We start from the raw sequence: 14,879 nt of genomic DNA on the forward strand, positions 1-14,879 counted from the left end.
ACGGTCGCTCGATGTCGGTGATACGCGAGGGAAAATAATTGGACGCGAATGATGTGCCCGCCGACTGGAAAGGAAATTCGCGAGCGCGCTGGATTCTCGCGATAACTGCCACGAGAAAAAAAAACGACAGTGTCGCTCGCGTTCGGTGACGCTTAGAACGGAAAGACGTAAAAAAATACCGCCGCGATAACGTTGCGACGAGGTGTGTTCGCGAAAACGATTACGCCGGCGGAAAGCACTTGGATAAAGGATAAAGCTCCGACTGACCATTTGATCGACCATTCGCCGTGCAATCGCTGCTGTTTTCGGTGGACGCGGGTGGGGGGGGAGGGGGGGTATTAACGGTAATAAACTCGCCCGGGGAGATTGTCGGTGAGGCTCTTTTTCCTCCCGTCGACCTACGGAAGCGCGACATTTCTGCACGCGCTCGTAATTAGTCATTACTCGAATAATCCGTCTCGCGTTATAATTAGCCGCTTTTTCGAGGCGAGACAGAATCGCGTCGTGTACGGGCGAGACGAATGCGCGGGGAAGAATCGCAGCGAGGTGCGCAATTAGGCAAAGGGTATTGCGAGCGTGGTAAAAATGAGATCCGACTGGTGCAGCTGGCATACACGCACAGCTCGAGGGGGAAACTCGTAAAGAGTCATTCGAAGCACGGAATTACGTGTCTTGAAAGAAACCGCATGAGCGCGCGCGCGCGCGCGCCCCTCCGCGAGGTGGTAGGTACACATAATTGAAAAGAAAAATTCTCCTCGCGCGATCGACGCTCGTCAAAGTGATAGCACGGTATGCGAGATGCAACAATATTGACATCGCCGACGTACGTTGAAACTGCTCTCGGTATATCGGCGATTACGCTGCGGAAGCTGCGCGTACCATTAATTTCCCATCGCGTCGCCAAGTTTTCCCGTGAGTTAAGACCAAAATCGAGGCGACGGCTGCTCCGTCGTGAGGGAAAATCGCGCGCGACTTCGCACACAGGTAAATGAAATATGCACGGGGATAAAAGTGCCGGTTGTACGGCCGACGAAAGCGCAGCGAAATTCCTCTAACAAATCGCCATCGCCTCCGCTGCGACTGCAACTGCGCGTTCGTTCTCCCGCGTGAGAAACTATTCAACATTCGAGAGGGTGTTCGTGGCCACTGCGACGCGATCGATCGGATCTAGCGAGATCGAGGAGCAGCGCCGGAAGTGCTTGGATATTTCGCAGCAAGTGCTCTTTTCGTTGCATCCGCCTGGCTTGATTTCGTGCCATTGTTTCCCGGTGGACGGCGATCGTGTTCACTTCAGAAGGAAGAGAGGCGCGCAACTTGTCCGAAGGTACGTTTTAAATCATCTTTATTAGCTTAACGGTGACCAACTTGACAAAAAGCCGGAGGGTAGTATAACGCGGATAACAGAAATGCGAACTTCTCAGGCGAGAGATGAAGTTACCTTTTCATTTCCGGGATAATAGACTTTACGGGATAATAAGCCTTGCGCGTTATTAGTGCAAAAAATACGGGTGGAGTTGCGAAGGGCGCGTCAATATCGATTGGGAGTTATCCTACGCAAATTGGGAGCCGAGATGAAAATTCTAATATCAAAGAGCAGAAAAAAGTCATAAAGCGAGCGTGTGTAACGTTAACGTGTAATTGTGTAAGTCGTGTAAGCGTTTCTCGGGTACGTACAGTAAAAAAGCTTAGCAAGAACTATATTACGCTTGTGTTATTCCTCAAAGAAAGATTTGCCTTTGCCAGCTAATTACGGCTATTTTCTACGACTACCGTGCAGTATCACGCATATGTATCTCGGATGTTAATGCTGAAATTTGTCCGTGTTAAGAATCGAAGCCGGCCATTGTGAGCCATTTTCGAGATAAAATCCTAAAAGACAAATCCCAGATGACTTATTCGACGTGCATTATTTGAGCGCGATAATTTAAAGGCTGTCACGGTTTTCTGGACGAGAGCAGTTAGTTCTCATAAATGAGATTATAATGAATCGCGGGCGCAAACTCAATTTCTTCAAAGTCCCTAATGGATTTGTCACAAAAGAATGTTGGCTCGGGAATGGGAAGAGTTTGGGGATCTCTTAATCTGTCTTTACTGCTTTCTCATTACCTAGAACTCCCGGAGTGAAGGCTCATTGAAATAAACGTGAGGGCTAAATTAAACGAACGAGAGAGTCCGATATTTACGTCGCGCCTTTTTTAAGAGGTCGCTTTTAGCTCGGTCATCAACCCGATACGTAGTTAAATAAAACTGTCGTGTGCAACGAATAGGAAATATCGATTAATTTATCGCGCGTCATATCTGCGCGAAGAAAAATAATTATTGCCGTTAAAAGTAACAATACAGTGTGAAATGCGCGAGCATTGTGCGAGTTTTATCGGTAAACAGGAGATGGATCGAGTGTGAGCGTGATGCCGCGTAATTGAAAATCTGCGGGATGATAATAATATTTCGGCGGTGTGCGCGACTCGCGCGCCGAAATGTTATTATTTCCCTTTTTCCCCCGTTATTTATGCAAATCTCATAATTGATCATTTTCGAATACGTTAAGTATAATTTCACTGATATTCCCGGTTGAAATCGATGTTTCTCGAGTACCGCAAACTACATTTCACGCACGTTTTATACAATCCGTGTCAATTATGTCCATTCGTTACGTTTTATCTTGCGCTCAACGCGCATTACATACACGCGATTAGCTTTACACGAGCGCTGCAACGATGAAAATTAGTCGAGTTTTTTTCAACTCTACAGAATTCGGCTCACTGGATGATTCGTAAAAACAGATAGCGGACTTCAATTAATGGTTCGAAAGTTTATAAAGCGGCGCGCGGTATAAATATAATATGCGCTTCGACGCTGCTAATAAAGCCTTCTTGGCCGTTAATTTATAATTACTGACCGATGAATTTTCGCGTGCGTGAGAACCATTGATGCCGATATTCTGTTGTAGTTCTGGCAAACTGTACGATAAAATGTCCAACTCTTTGCGGTTCGTGTGCACCGCCGCCTGTGGGCGATCGCGGCCGCAGGAGGAAGAACCGTCAGTCCGTGTTTCGCAATAATCTCCGCCGCGTCAAATTACTGTAACTTTAATGCATCGCCGTCGGCGTTGCGCCGGTGGAATACAGGCCGTTCTTCGAACGCTGCTTCGGCGCCCGCCTGTGTGTAATTCATCACATTTGACGATATTAGCGATTACTCTGCTCGCGCGCCTTATCTACAGCTGCCGACTAATTATACCAACGCCGACTCATCACTCAGTATTTTGTACGTACACGGCTATATTTTCCTCTCCTCCCGATTGGCGTGCAGATTAATCACGCCTGCATCCATTATGCGGATGTAAGGAATGTGCGGAACCTCGCGTGGAGAATATTATAAAAGCGCACCTCCCCCTGTGTCGTTTCGCGAGAATCGAGGATTCGATTTTACGGGACGGCGAGGAGGATCCGAATGAACGGTGGGTGGAGGAAGAAAACAGGCGTTCGAATCTTGCGCATCAAAACTGAAATGATTGATGGCAGCGGGAACAAAAGGAGGGGAGGAAGTAGTTTGTGTAGGTAGGCATCTAGGAACACTCGAACGCAGTTAACTCGAATGCTCCTGATAATAGTGATACTACGGAGAGTCATCAACCGGCTGGCCCGGTTAACGAGTTTTCCATCCTTTCCCGAGGACTGGCATTTGTCATCGTTCGGCTTTGACGAAGCAATTCCTGTTCGTTTCCCTCCCTTTGTTCCGCGGACGGAGGTCGGTCAAGATTGGATACCTCCACCCCCCTTTTAATGGGGAAAGTACTATCAGGCTCACTAAGCAAGATTAATGTTGAATGTCTCAAATTGCGAGCAACGCGGTGATCGATACGTTTCGCATGTTAATTCCCTCGTTTGTCCCAGTCATCTTATAATCGCTGACAAATCGTGTTTATTGCGCCGATAGCTATCAACATTTTCGTCTCTGTACAATGACGAAGGGAAATGAACTTTTCGAATATTTCTCGTAAATCGTGTATTCGGAGGTGAGAGATATAGAAAGGAAACGAGAAGAAAGACGAGCTTCTCCTTCTGCTTATCAGACCGCGCTGCTCTCTCGTGCCTTTCATACGTTCGCATAACGACCGAAAGTCCTTACGCGTAAGTCCAGGTTGTGCGGAATTTTCGAAAAAGTCGTCGGACATCCCCTCGAAACTTCCGCGTATTCTAGAAAAAACCAAGTCTTGAAACTTTTTCGAAAGCTACTTCGGCACTGCGGCATATTTTCTCGTTCGATTTAAGCCGAAGGATTTTATTATCCTCACACCTCGGATTTTACGATCGTTGTTCCCATATCGCAATCGCGTCGGATAAACTTATCTGCTCCAACACCGTTCCCCCCTTCCCTTCTCCCATCAACGGTGATTTAGTAGACCAATAATATCGGCGTCGCAATAATTTTCTCTGCATGACAAATATGTACTAAAACGTATCCGCGGCAATTTGTATCAATAACCATATTTCATTACACGGAGCGTTGCCGGTCTTGGTGCGTTTTCGATCCCATATTGGCGCGGTAACGTTACCTAATCACGCTTGCATTTCACTCGCAACTGATACGCGGCCGATATACCAGTCTTTCGAGAAAGAAACGAGGTTTATACGAAGAAAAATAGCATTTTGTAAGCAAGGAGATTCCGTTTGAATTTTTAACGTGACGTATATTAGCACAATAGAGAGGGCGGGAGCAAATTGTGAAAATCCGAAGAGCCGATTAATGTGCAAAATAGATCCGAATTAATGAAAAAGCAATTGTGTTTGGTCATGTTTTATCGGTATATTTAATTTTATTTCGCGGTATTTCCGTTTATCTCGAAAGCGGATGGGAAAATTCGTTTTTGGTGTATTTCCAATTCAATTATTTGTATTACACATCTAAATTGTGAGAGTTGAGAATATAATATTTAATATAACAAGTTAGTATGAGAGAAAACTGATTTTCCCAAGTTTGCAGAATCTGAAGTTTGCAAAATAAAGTTTGCAGAAGTTGAATTTTAATAGATTTAGGATAGACTGGCACGTGCGCGTAAAAGCGATAGCTGTTAACGTTTAATGGCCTTCAACGAACCTGCAATTTCAGTGGGAGGAACTTACAGCTTCCAATTTTTGCGATGAGATTTATATCACGCGCTGGCTTTGATCCCTTTCTTTGCAATTCTGCACGTAAAAGAAGAATCCACAGAGATTATTCGATTCTAGACACAAGTTCGAAGTGAAACGGAAAACATTGGCATTCTACATTGGCCATTTCTTAAAGCCATCAAGGCACAATCAATCCTTATTTATCCATTCATCGACAAGAAGATCTCACATTATCCAGATTTATCTCGATTATATCGCGTCGCGAAAACAGCGATTTATTTGTTTCGCATTTCAATTAATGGCAGCGCGCGCATCGAGCGCGTCTGAAAATCCGATCAGGCTCTCCGCGCTTCGGGTTCTTACTTTCTCTCGTCACTGTAAAATTACGGCAACGTCTCCGGAATATGTAATCGTCCTTTCGTTCAATATTCATCGAAGCAACGCCGCCGTCGGGTCAAAGTAATCACTCATAGCTTTGCGTGGGCATAACGATTCTATACTGAAGGCCGATTAGTGCATTTGTCATGCAGCCGGGGTATCTGGGGTCGCGCGTACCCCCATTAGTGACGTACGGACAATACCGTCCTCCTCTATGCGAAGACGACGAACCGAATTCTACTAAGTGAACGCTGCCTGATCAATGGGAATGCTATATTTCGAGGAAACGGTTCGTCATGGTACGAAACTCTGCGTGTGACATCGTCCCTTTCACTTTGAAGAGGATTAATGTACGGCTCATACGAGTGCGATGTTATCGCAACAAGCTATATTCCCACTCGCGAGCTGCGATTACGTGAGGGTTTGTTCTGCCGCGTGGCGGATCTAATGAAAACCTCGTTAATCAATTCGACTTTTCCTCGTCGATGCCCCTTTCGAAGATCACCCGATTAGAAATCGTCGTCAGGTATACCTGCATGATAATGCACGAGATCCTAAATAGGTGGGATCCTTACTAGGACAAAACATCCTAATCATGTATTGATAAAAATTCAATAAGGAAGACGTTTGAAAGATTATAATGATTAGATGGGTAACCAGTTAAAATTAATCCGAGTTCGACTGGAGAAAGAAATATTTTGTGTATTTTTAAATTACAATATAATTATACAGAGGAAGAATGGCGTGATGATAAAATTGGAATCAGTGCGGCATTAAGGCAATTATATTACAATAAGCGTGCTAGCGATAAACAAACGAAAAAAATGGTCGTGAAGAGAGGAGAAACACGCCTTCCTGCGATGCGTTGAACGTTGATTATATTCGGATAAATCGACAGTGCTCGCGGAGCGCCCCGGAATGGAGCGAATGAGTCTTGCCTGCGAGAGTCGGTTTTACTCGGACTTATTCGGATACGCCTCGTTAAAGGTGTACAAACACGTATCTCCGCAGTATTCATTAAAATAACAGATACTTGGACCGCCCGGATAAATGTCGGAAACCGCGCCGCCCTGCCTGCTCGCCGCTATTCATTTTAAACGCGAGATGACGATTTGTGTTGACTCTCGCGCGATATTTCGCAAAGGTGACTTTAATCGAATATCGTGGGGATCCGAAATGATAGATGAGTGCGCACGCACAATATGGGATATGATAAAGCGGGCGATTGTTCGCCGCGGATGGAGACGTTAGTGTGAGAAACTAGGGTGGAAAAGTGTTTTGACGCTTAAATGTGAAACGAGCTGGAATAGTGTAGGAGTGCCCTTTGCCCAAGGAGGCTTGCCCTAGGTCAAGTCTGATCGATTTACCCTTTAAAGCATTCCTTTAGCCGACATAACAGGTTGCGCGTGCTTCAATAATTAAAAATACTTCAGCAGCTAGTTCATAGAAGGTAAAGGTCCGTTGCTTGGAAAAGGAAGAATAAAAAAAGAACGAAACTTTTAATCTGTTTGAGATTGAACGTTTCCAACGTACGTATATATCGCGAATACGAAATAAATCGAAGTACGGGAAACGAAAGAATGCAACAAACTGAAAGCCGGTTGCAAATTAGAGAGCAACTTCGAAGAAGACCGGCTTTTTTTTTTTTACCGCGATTTGTTGAATAAACTATATTTTCGGCAAAGGGGTGCCGGGCAACAGAACGCGGGAATATCGCTTGGTAATCTATTGTGCGGGGATGCCACTTCGACTGAAATAACGTCTACGTCCTTTTGCATGCGACGCTGAAGTTTATAATGTCGGGTTCAATCACACATACCGTGCGCCCCCATCTTATAATCTTGCTTACCGTTGGAGAAGCGGCGTCTTACGCGATCATCGACGGCGAGAGAAATCGCGAGAGAGATCGGGACGGCGATATTGCCACGAGCATTGCTCGTCCGGTCGACAACACTTTAACGACCGCGCACGTAATCATACAGGGTGGTAGACAAGCAACCGACAACAGATGGATGGATACGCTTGGATGAAACGGCGCATCGGTGCACGCGCTAGTGGTGTTGATTTTCAGCTCGTGCATCGCGGATGGGTGTGTTTGTCCGGCCGCAAGCACGCACATACGTGTAGTATCCCCGCGTAACACTTGCTCCGGGCGTTTTACATTTGCGGTATAAAGCGAGAAAGCAAACAAAGTGGACGGTATAATTTTGCAGTAGTGGAATGATACACTGATTGCAGCGACGGGTTGACTTTATGGCGGCGACGAGCGCGCCCCGTTTCGTGATTCATGAGGAGCGATTTTTCGTGCTCTCATCTCTAATCGAGAAGCGGCGATCCGGCCGCTTCCGAGTAAGGCATTCAATTGTACAGACAGATCGAGGGAAATGTACCCGATACATCGCAATCTTTCGTACCAGGTAATCGATACATTTTATTTAGGAATATCCCCATTGGAACCGGTTGAATGTTTCATTAATTAAAGTGGATCCCGTGATCTATCCTTTAATCATGCGAAATAATTGTTTGAGCTTTAACTGTGATATTATATTTGTTTTTGCATTCGACTTCACGATCCTCTTTTCGTATCATTCATTTCGTTGTTGTATCGTAAGCGGCAATTTTAAGAGCGGAAAAATGACTCGAGTTCTCGGTGATATACATACTCCGCGTTACTACTTCCCGCGATACATATATCAATATTTTGGAGCGAATACCGGCAACATTTTACCGATCCGAGAGCAGCGGCGAAGAAGGGCAGGAAGGAAGAACATGTACAGATAGAGGACATTCGCTCTTTTACTTCCACATTACAGGAAGATATAGGTCATTCTCGTTCCGAAGTATTGATATCATGGCAAAGGGAGCTTTGGCTCATTGGATATTTATGCGCGATATAAATGGATTTCTTGCAATAACGTGGAAACGGCGAGGTTCGTAAAAAAGCAACTAAACCGAGCCGCACGACTGCCGATGAGATTAAGTGCCTTTGAATTACGCAGTTTTTACGGCGCCGCCGATACGTCACATTCATGCCGCTTGCGTTCGTCTTAACGGCGCAATAATGATCGCTCGCGTCCAAATAACGAGTTGTGCGTATAAATTGCATCGTCCTCGTCATCATCGGCCGTCGGACGGCGCATCCTCCGCGTAATACCCGCTCACGTTTCCGCGCATAAATGAAATGCGCGGCATTAAGAGACGCGGTCGACTTTACGATCGCGAGAGAGGCACGCTCCTGATTCTTTTATTCGGCCCGCCACTCGTTTACTGCTGCGTTTTATTAACGTCACAGGTAACGCTCACAAGGAGTTTTCTCCCGGGTTCACCCTTCGCTCCACTTTCCGCCGTACGACAGTTTCGGAACTGCCAGCGACTTTTCGTCTCTCCGATATGAGAGTGGTTACGGCGGTGCGCGTGGAATTTATAAAAACGCACGCTCCGAAAGGCCGCGGGGGACATTTCTTATTCACGGCCGCTCGAATTGGTCGCGCGCGTACACACGTATCGACAGCCCGTCGTCACTGTGCGTTCGCACGACGCTCGTTTACGACGAGAGGGTGTCAGCCGAAAAAGTGACTGCGATTCCGTGAGGGGGTAAACAGAAGGGAGAGCGAATATTGTTTAGGATGAGCCGGGCGAGGGAGCGACGCGTCAAATTGTCCGCGTTTTAATGCTATGCTTTCAGCGAGACTCGCACACGCGGACCGGGAGTGTTAATTACCGGTTTGTCATCGTGCGTTAATCAGCCGATTGGCTGTCGCGACGGTCGCGCTAAGGAAGGGAAAAAGAATGCGAGCAATTTGCCTTGACATTCCGATATAAGAGAGAGTTAGACGTCGCGAGATCGAACGCTCGGTCGATCTTTGATTCTTGCATAAAAGCACGGAGAAGAAAAAATTGGCACGGCAAATTTTATGTTATCGCAACAAAATCTGTCAGTTATTGTATAGACTATCATTCGATTGTTATCCGGTAGCTTGTATTAGCTGTTGTTACCGGGTCGACATCGAAAATTTGGCACCTAGTGACAAACTTATCGTAAAACTCTGTATGTGATAAGTGAATTAAATCGTTTCACATATTAGTTAAATTGTACGGTTATTGCAGCCGTAGAATAATGTCTTCAACGTCTCCTAACTAATGTCTCCTAACTTGACATATAAACTTCGTTTTGACGAAAAGTGAAAGTATATCCTGGCAATCTCAGTGTCATAATTAAAAGTTAAGGAGAAAGTGAACGGAAAACGAAAGTCGCGTTATCTTTTCGTTCCCATACGTTTACTTTTACAAGTCACGGTGAAAGTGAAGGGACGAGAGAGAACGGTCACGATTCGGTATGTGTGCGATGAGTGTCTGAGAATATGAAAGTTCGATTTGTTTTTGCAAGAAGGACGGTGAATTTACTCAGGCTTCGCTTTCGTATACATCGTTACTTACCATCGATCAAGTAACTTGTAAATGAAGATTGATAAGCGACCCATACGAAATAAAAGAAGTTGTTCTTTAGGATACCGATAAAGTTTCTGGACTTTTGGTACCAGTAGAAACTTCCCCCCGATATAAACCGATAACATAGTACTTGGCAAAAGTCGGACCGACCTGTCTGCTGTTGGCACCGTTAAACGTTGCCCAGAACTTTCGATCGAATTAAATAAACTAGAACACAAAGATTGTGTTAAATGCTGCCCGAGCTTCACTATATATGGCGCATTATGATTTCTACGTATGAATGCCAAAAGTTAAAATCACTACATTCCACGATATGACCCGAAAATGTTGCCAGGCCAAATCTCGGAGATCATAATATATGCCAGAAGTCGGAAAAATTTAATATTTAGAACAAAGTTTATGATAAAGCACATTTACGGCTTTTGTCACGGTTTTAATTCAATCGTGTATAATTTCATATAAATTCTTTAATTTATGCCACAAATATTTAATCGCATAATTATATATTACAAGACTATATCAGATATTTTACAATATTTGAAAGCGTGTTACACAGCTTAATTAAAAAGCAGCCATTATTTATGCATCAACATAATGTAATACGGTGACTCCTTAATAAGAAAATATTCTTCATCTTGCAGGCAACGTTGAAATGTTTCCGCTTCTGCGAGGTAAGTAGGGAGGAAATGCAAATTTCTCTGTTCAGAGGCGCTCTCCCTTCTAGTAAAGCGAAAGTACTTTACCGCTTAATTTTTTGCCCATCTTGCTGATTTATAGTCCCGGGTCGACTTTATTGCTCGACGATTTTCCTCGAAGCCGGCACATAAATGAAGCTTGGCTATACCCATTACTCAGAGATCTTTCATCACCGATCGACTTCTATTTTCTTTAAGCTAACGTTCACGATTATTATCGAAATATTAAGGAAAAAGTAATAAGAAATATGGCAACATATTATGGACAAAAGATATAGGAGTAAATTAAAATTATGGAAAATAAGGCAGTTATCTCGCAATTTCACGATATTTTACACGTCATGATTGTTGGATACCTTTCTTCATGTTTGTATACATCAGGCATCATATATATTTTGACATTTACTTATTATTATTATACATTAAAGCATCATTTATTTAACAAGCTGAGACAGATCTCAAGCGCAGATCAGTCTAAATAAGTTTTTGTAAGAATTTCCTGTTATTTTCAATCTTATGCGCATTATGTGCAAGGTTGTACAAATAACCCGAGTTGTAATGTTAGGGCATAACGGCGTACGGCGAGCGGCATCACGCATAGCAAATGCACGCCGTGGACTTCGCATCTCGTTTCGAGGGAGCGATGCACAATTTGTAGTCGGGCCTCGGTCATCAAAGGATTCGTCGCTCGTTGATATTTCCGCGTAGAAAAGTCGTAGCGACGCACGATAAATTACATTCGAAGGTTGAGATTGTCTTGTTTCCGGTGAAGGGACATTTGTTTCTCTACGTCGTCAATTAATTTTGTGGCTTTCAGTTAAAGATCAAGGATTAAAAGTGCACGAGTCAATTTTTATTCAATAAAAAAATGTGACAAATAGCGTTGCGGAAAACACCATTTTCTCTTTGTTATGTGGCATATGAGTGAATTATAATTTAATTTTTACCAGCTCTTGCAATTTACAAATTCGTTATATGTTGCGAGTTTTATATGAATATATAAAGATTTAGTGTGGTCCAGGGCGGCGTACTGGAGCGGGAAAGTACTCAGCTGTGATGGCGTTTATCTTCCTCGAATAAATCACGCTGCTAGTATTTTAAAAGAGGAAAAAAGCATCATCTCTAAAAACGATGAGTTGCGTTGAGCGAGTGGGCGTCCAATCGTTCGCCGGTAATACCTCAGTACCGGATGACGGATTCTCAACCGATGTTCGACAGGCATAAATTGATGAAGCTCTGCTGCAACATCCGGCAGTCTTATTATTTACGCCGGTGAATAATTCCTTCTTAGCAACGACTAATTCGTATTCTGGACGGTGGCGAACACATCAACAGTGCGGAACTAATATACCAGAAAGATGTCCGATACGCGACCGGGGTTTCGTCACATCCGTCTCGATGGCGAGTGGTAGCGCTCGGGGGTTATTCCGTGCACTCCCTCTATTTACTGCAGGTGTATGCTTTCGTACGAAGGCGCACACATATGAACGCGATAAATCGCCGACACGCGTTCTTCGGCCGTGTGTGAAACTCCGCTGGATCGCTCGTCGAGTAGATCCGTCACGAATGCAGGTGCCCACAGCGATGCACGAAGTGCATCGCGTTGCCGGTTGCACTCGTATTTTACAAAGTTCACCGGTGCTTCGTCTACGTCATTTTTTCCTCGGGCTTCGCGCGCCGAAAGAGTGGAAATCGTCTCTCCGCGGAATGAGTTCCTGATACGGCCGAGCGGCCGGTAGATTTAAACGATTCGCGATTTATACCGGCAACGGAAAGAGGTGGGGAGGGGGCGAGGCTGGCGGTGGTTATTTATCGACCCCCGTAGGAATATCGCGGCATATGTGGCCATTAAGGGTTTACTTCCTATTAAGGTAATGAAATTTGAATGCAATATCTCGTCCGAGTGATAAATCATTCCGTTAATAGCGAGGATATCTCGTATGAATAATCTATCGGCGAATATATAACCTGCTTAACCACATATATAACTGCGCGCCGTTAATACGCACTTTTAATGAATTAACATTTGATTTCGTCTAAAGGGATTCGGTCGCGCGCATACGATGCGTATTTCACGTGATATTGCCCTATCGGCGAATCCGCAAATTAAAGGGCAACGCGTTGTAGAATTTATAACGTTGCTTGTGAAACCTCATTTGTTTTAACGGTGTGTGTACAGGTATGTATTATGTCGCGAATTGCTGTTGATATTAAATTCAGTATGATAAGAACCGTCCTCGCTCTAACCATCCGGAAGTGGGTTTAGGTAGTTGTCAAGAGGAGGAGCGCGCGTCCAATCGTTTGGCTCGTTTTCCAACGCGCGAAATTCCCGGGCTGGGTTTACGCTCCGAGTCACACCGCGCTCGACTTCCGTCGCTTTAAGCCGGACCGAGAGGCAAGATCACTACTTATCTACGATCTATCCATTCTGTGATTCAGCTCTCGCGACTACGACGCTTGTGTGCGGGATCCCACCCTCGCCGGCGCGGATCCATCTAGTCGCGAGCTTCTTCCTCCATCCTCTTAACGGCCGACCATCAATGTGCCTTAGTCGCCTGCACGGTCCTCCCCGGCTCGTCGTTATCTCAGTCGCGATAAGTCGCGGGAGGAGAACGACCACAACCGACGACGAGTATTTTTTCGTCCGTGCAAATCTATTTTAAATTCTCTTCCTATCCTCGTTCTCTCCGCAAACGACGCCGAGTATTTCCCGTGGCGTATTAATTTACGATAAATCAGCCTTCCCGGTTTCGTTTACTACCTGTCACACCCTTATTACATCCCCGCAGCGACCCGAGTTCTCGAAACTTTCATTCGGTCAGCCCCGGGCTGTACATTCGGAGAAAGAATTGAGCTGCTATTACCAAGTCATTCATTTCTTTGCGTGCAGACTCAGCTCATAGGCGCTCTCGATAAAAAAAAACTTCTCGTTGAAACTGAGAGAGTTCCATACGTCTGATGGTTAAATTCTCGGTTCGTCGTTCAACGAATCCGAAAACGGAGCACTCGTCACGGAATCTCCCGAGTTAAATCCTTTCGTTCTCCACATTTAATATTATATCGTGACACACTTGCGTATGTAAACACGACGATCGAGTCGCGGTATCAGAATCTCATTTCGCGGTGAGTCGACACGCTATTGTTGTATCACCCTTTTTTCCCTCATGCCCGAGGCAGTATCGCGTGGGAAAACGAGGAAGCGACGCGATGCAACGGTGTTACCATTCACGGTGTGAAACATTGCAACGAAGTCGATCTATCTCTGCTGGATTGTGTGTAGACGTAAAGCTATGGATGAACAAGCTTTGAGTTATCTATCTATCCAGGTATCTATAGAGATTGCAAAATAGCGTATCTCGAGGAGAAAAATGTAGATACGTCGAAGGAACGGAGAGTAACTAATGAGGCATTTGAAAGCGTTAAATTGTTTCATCGCTAAAGACGGAATGTTTATTCGCGCCGCAAAGATGCTGCAGATAGTAAAGAAAAATTGGTACTTTGTGCATTTCAGGATTTCCATGGAATAGCCGCTCACGATGACCACTATGAAGTTTTTTTGCGTCGCCCTGGCGCTCTTATGGGGTACGCACGTCCTGTGCGCGCAACCATCGGCGTCTCCAACCGTGAAAAGCACCGGTGAGTAGTAACTTTTCTAGAAATACAGTTGACTATTATCGCTGTGTCGCAATCCGCAAATATATCTGCGCGACGTGATCCGGGGTATCATTAACTTTTTACTGCATCCTTGATTCAGTGAGCACGCTCATTTATTTCTTCATTAGTGATGTTAACGTTTTTAACGAGCACGGAGCATAGTAGGAGGTATTATTACGTTGGAAACAACGTCGTGTAAAACTTGGCATACACACGGTATTGTATCGGAAATTAAATCTTTTTCATCGAACCATTCTAGCAGCGTTATATCTCCTCACGTGATAACTAATGGATTCAATTCGCACAGTGTTACATGCCCCTTTCTTTCTCGATAAAACTTTGCGTACTCGACGTCGATAAATTAGCAAGCATATTTCCAACGGTGAACTGAGTATTTTTGAAGTTCTCTAACCACAGCCGCTATTATATTTCGTAAATTTTCCTATCGTTACACCACTTTGTTTCAACATTATATCGAGAAAACTGAAATTGCGAATAATTTTATGTTTTCGCTAATGTTGCACATTTCGTTAAATACTGCCTATTATATAAAAAAAAAATACATTGCAGAAAACAAATGGAAAAATGA

At 44.6% G+C, this 14,879-nt stretch overlaps 1 protein-coding gene across 5 annotated transcripts in view; it reads left to right on the top strand.

The window, feature by feature from the left end:
* Positions 1-348: 348 nt before the first annotated feature.
* LOC106744244 (basement membrane-specific heparan sulfate proteoglycan core protein-like) overlaps positions 349-14,879 on the top strand; it is a 173,806-nt gene continuing 159,275 nt past the window's right edge. For all 5 annotated transcript variants that reach the window (XR_001374434.1, XM_014618831.1, XM_014618832.1 and 2 more), the window contains exons 1-2: positions 349-1,324; positions 14,148-14,272. Coding sequence is in view for 4 of the 5 variants with exons in the window: in XM_014618831.1 (XP_014474317.1) it covers positions 14,173-14,272 (100 nt within the window). In the remaining variant the exon portion in view is untranslated. The remainder of the gene's footprint in view (positions 1,325-14,147; positions 14,273-14,879) is intronic.

The sequence above is a fragment of the Dinoponera quadriceps genome, unplaced genomic scaffold (genome assembly GCF_001313825.1).
Source record: "Dinoponera quadriceps isolate SergipeBrazil2010 unplaced genomic scaffold, ASM131382v1 scaffold707, whole genome shotgun sequence".
Lineage (NCBI taxonomy): Eukaryota > Metazoa > Arthropoda > Insecta > Hymenoptera > Formicidae > Dinoponera > Dinoponera quadriceps.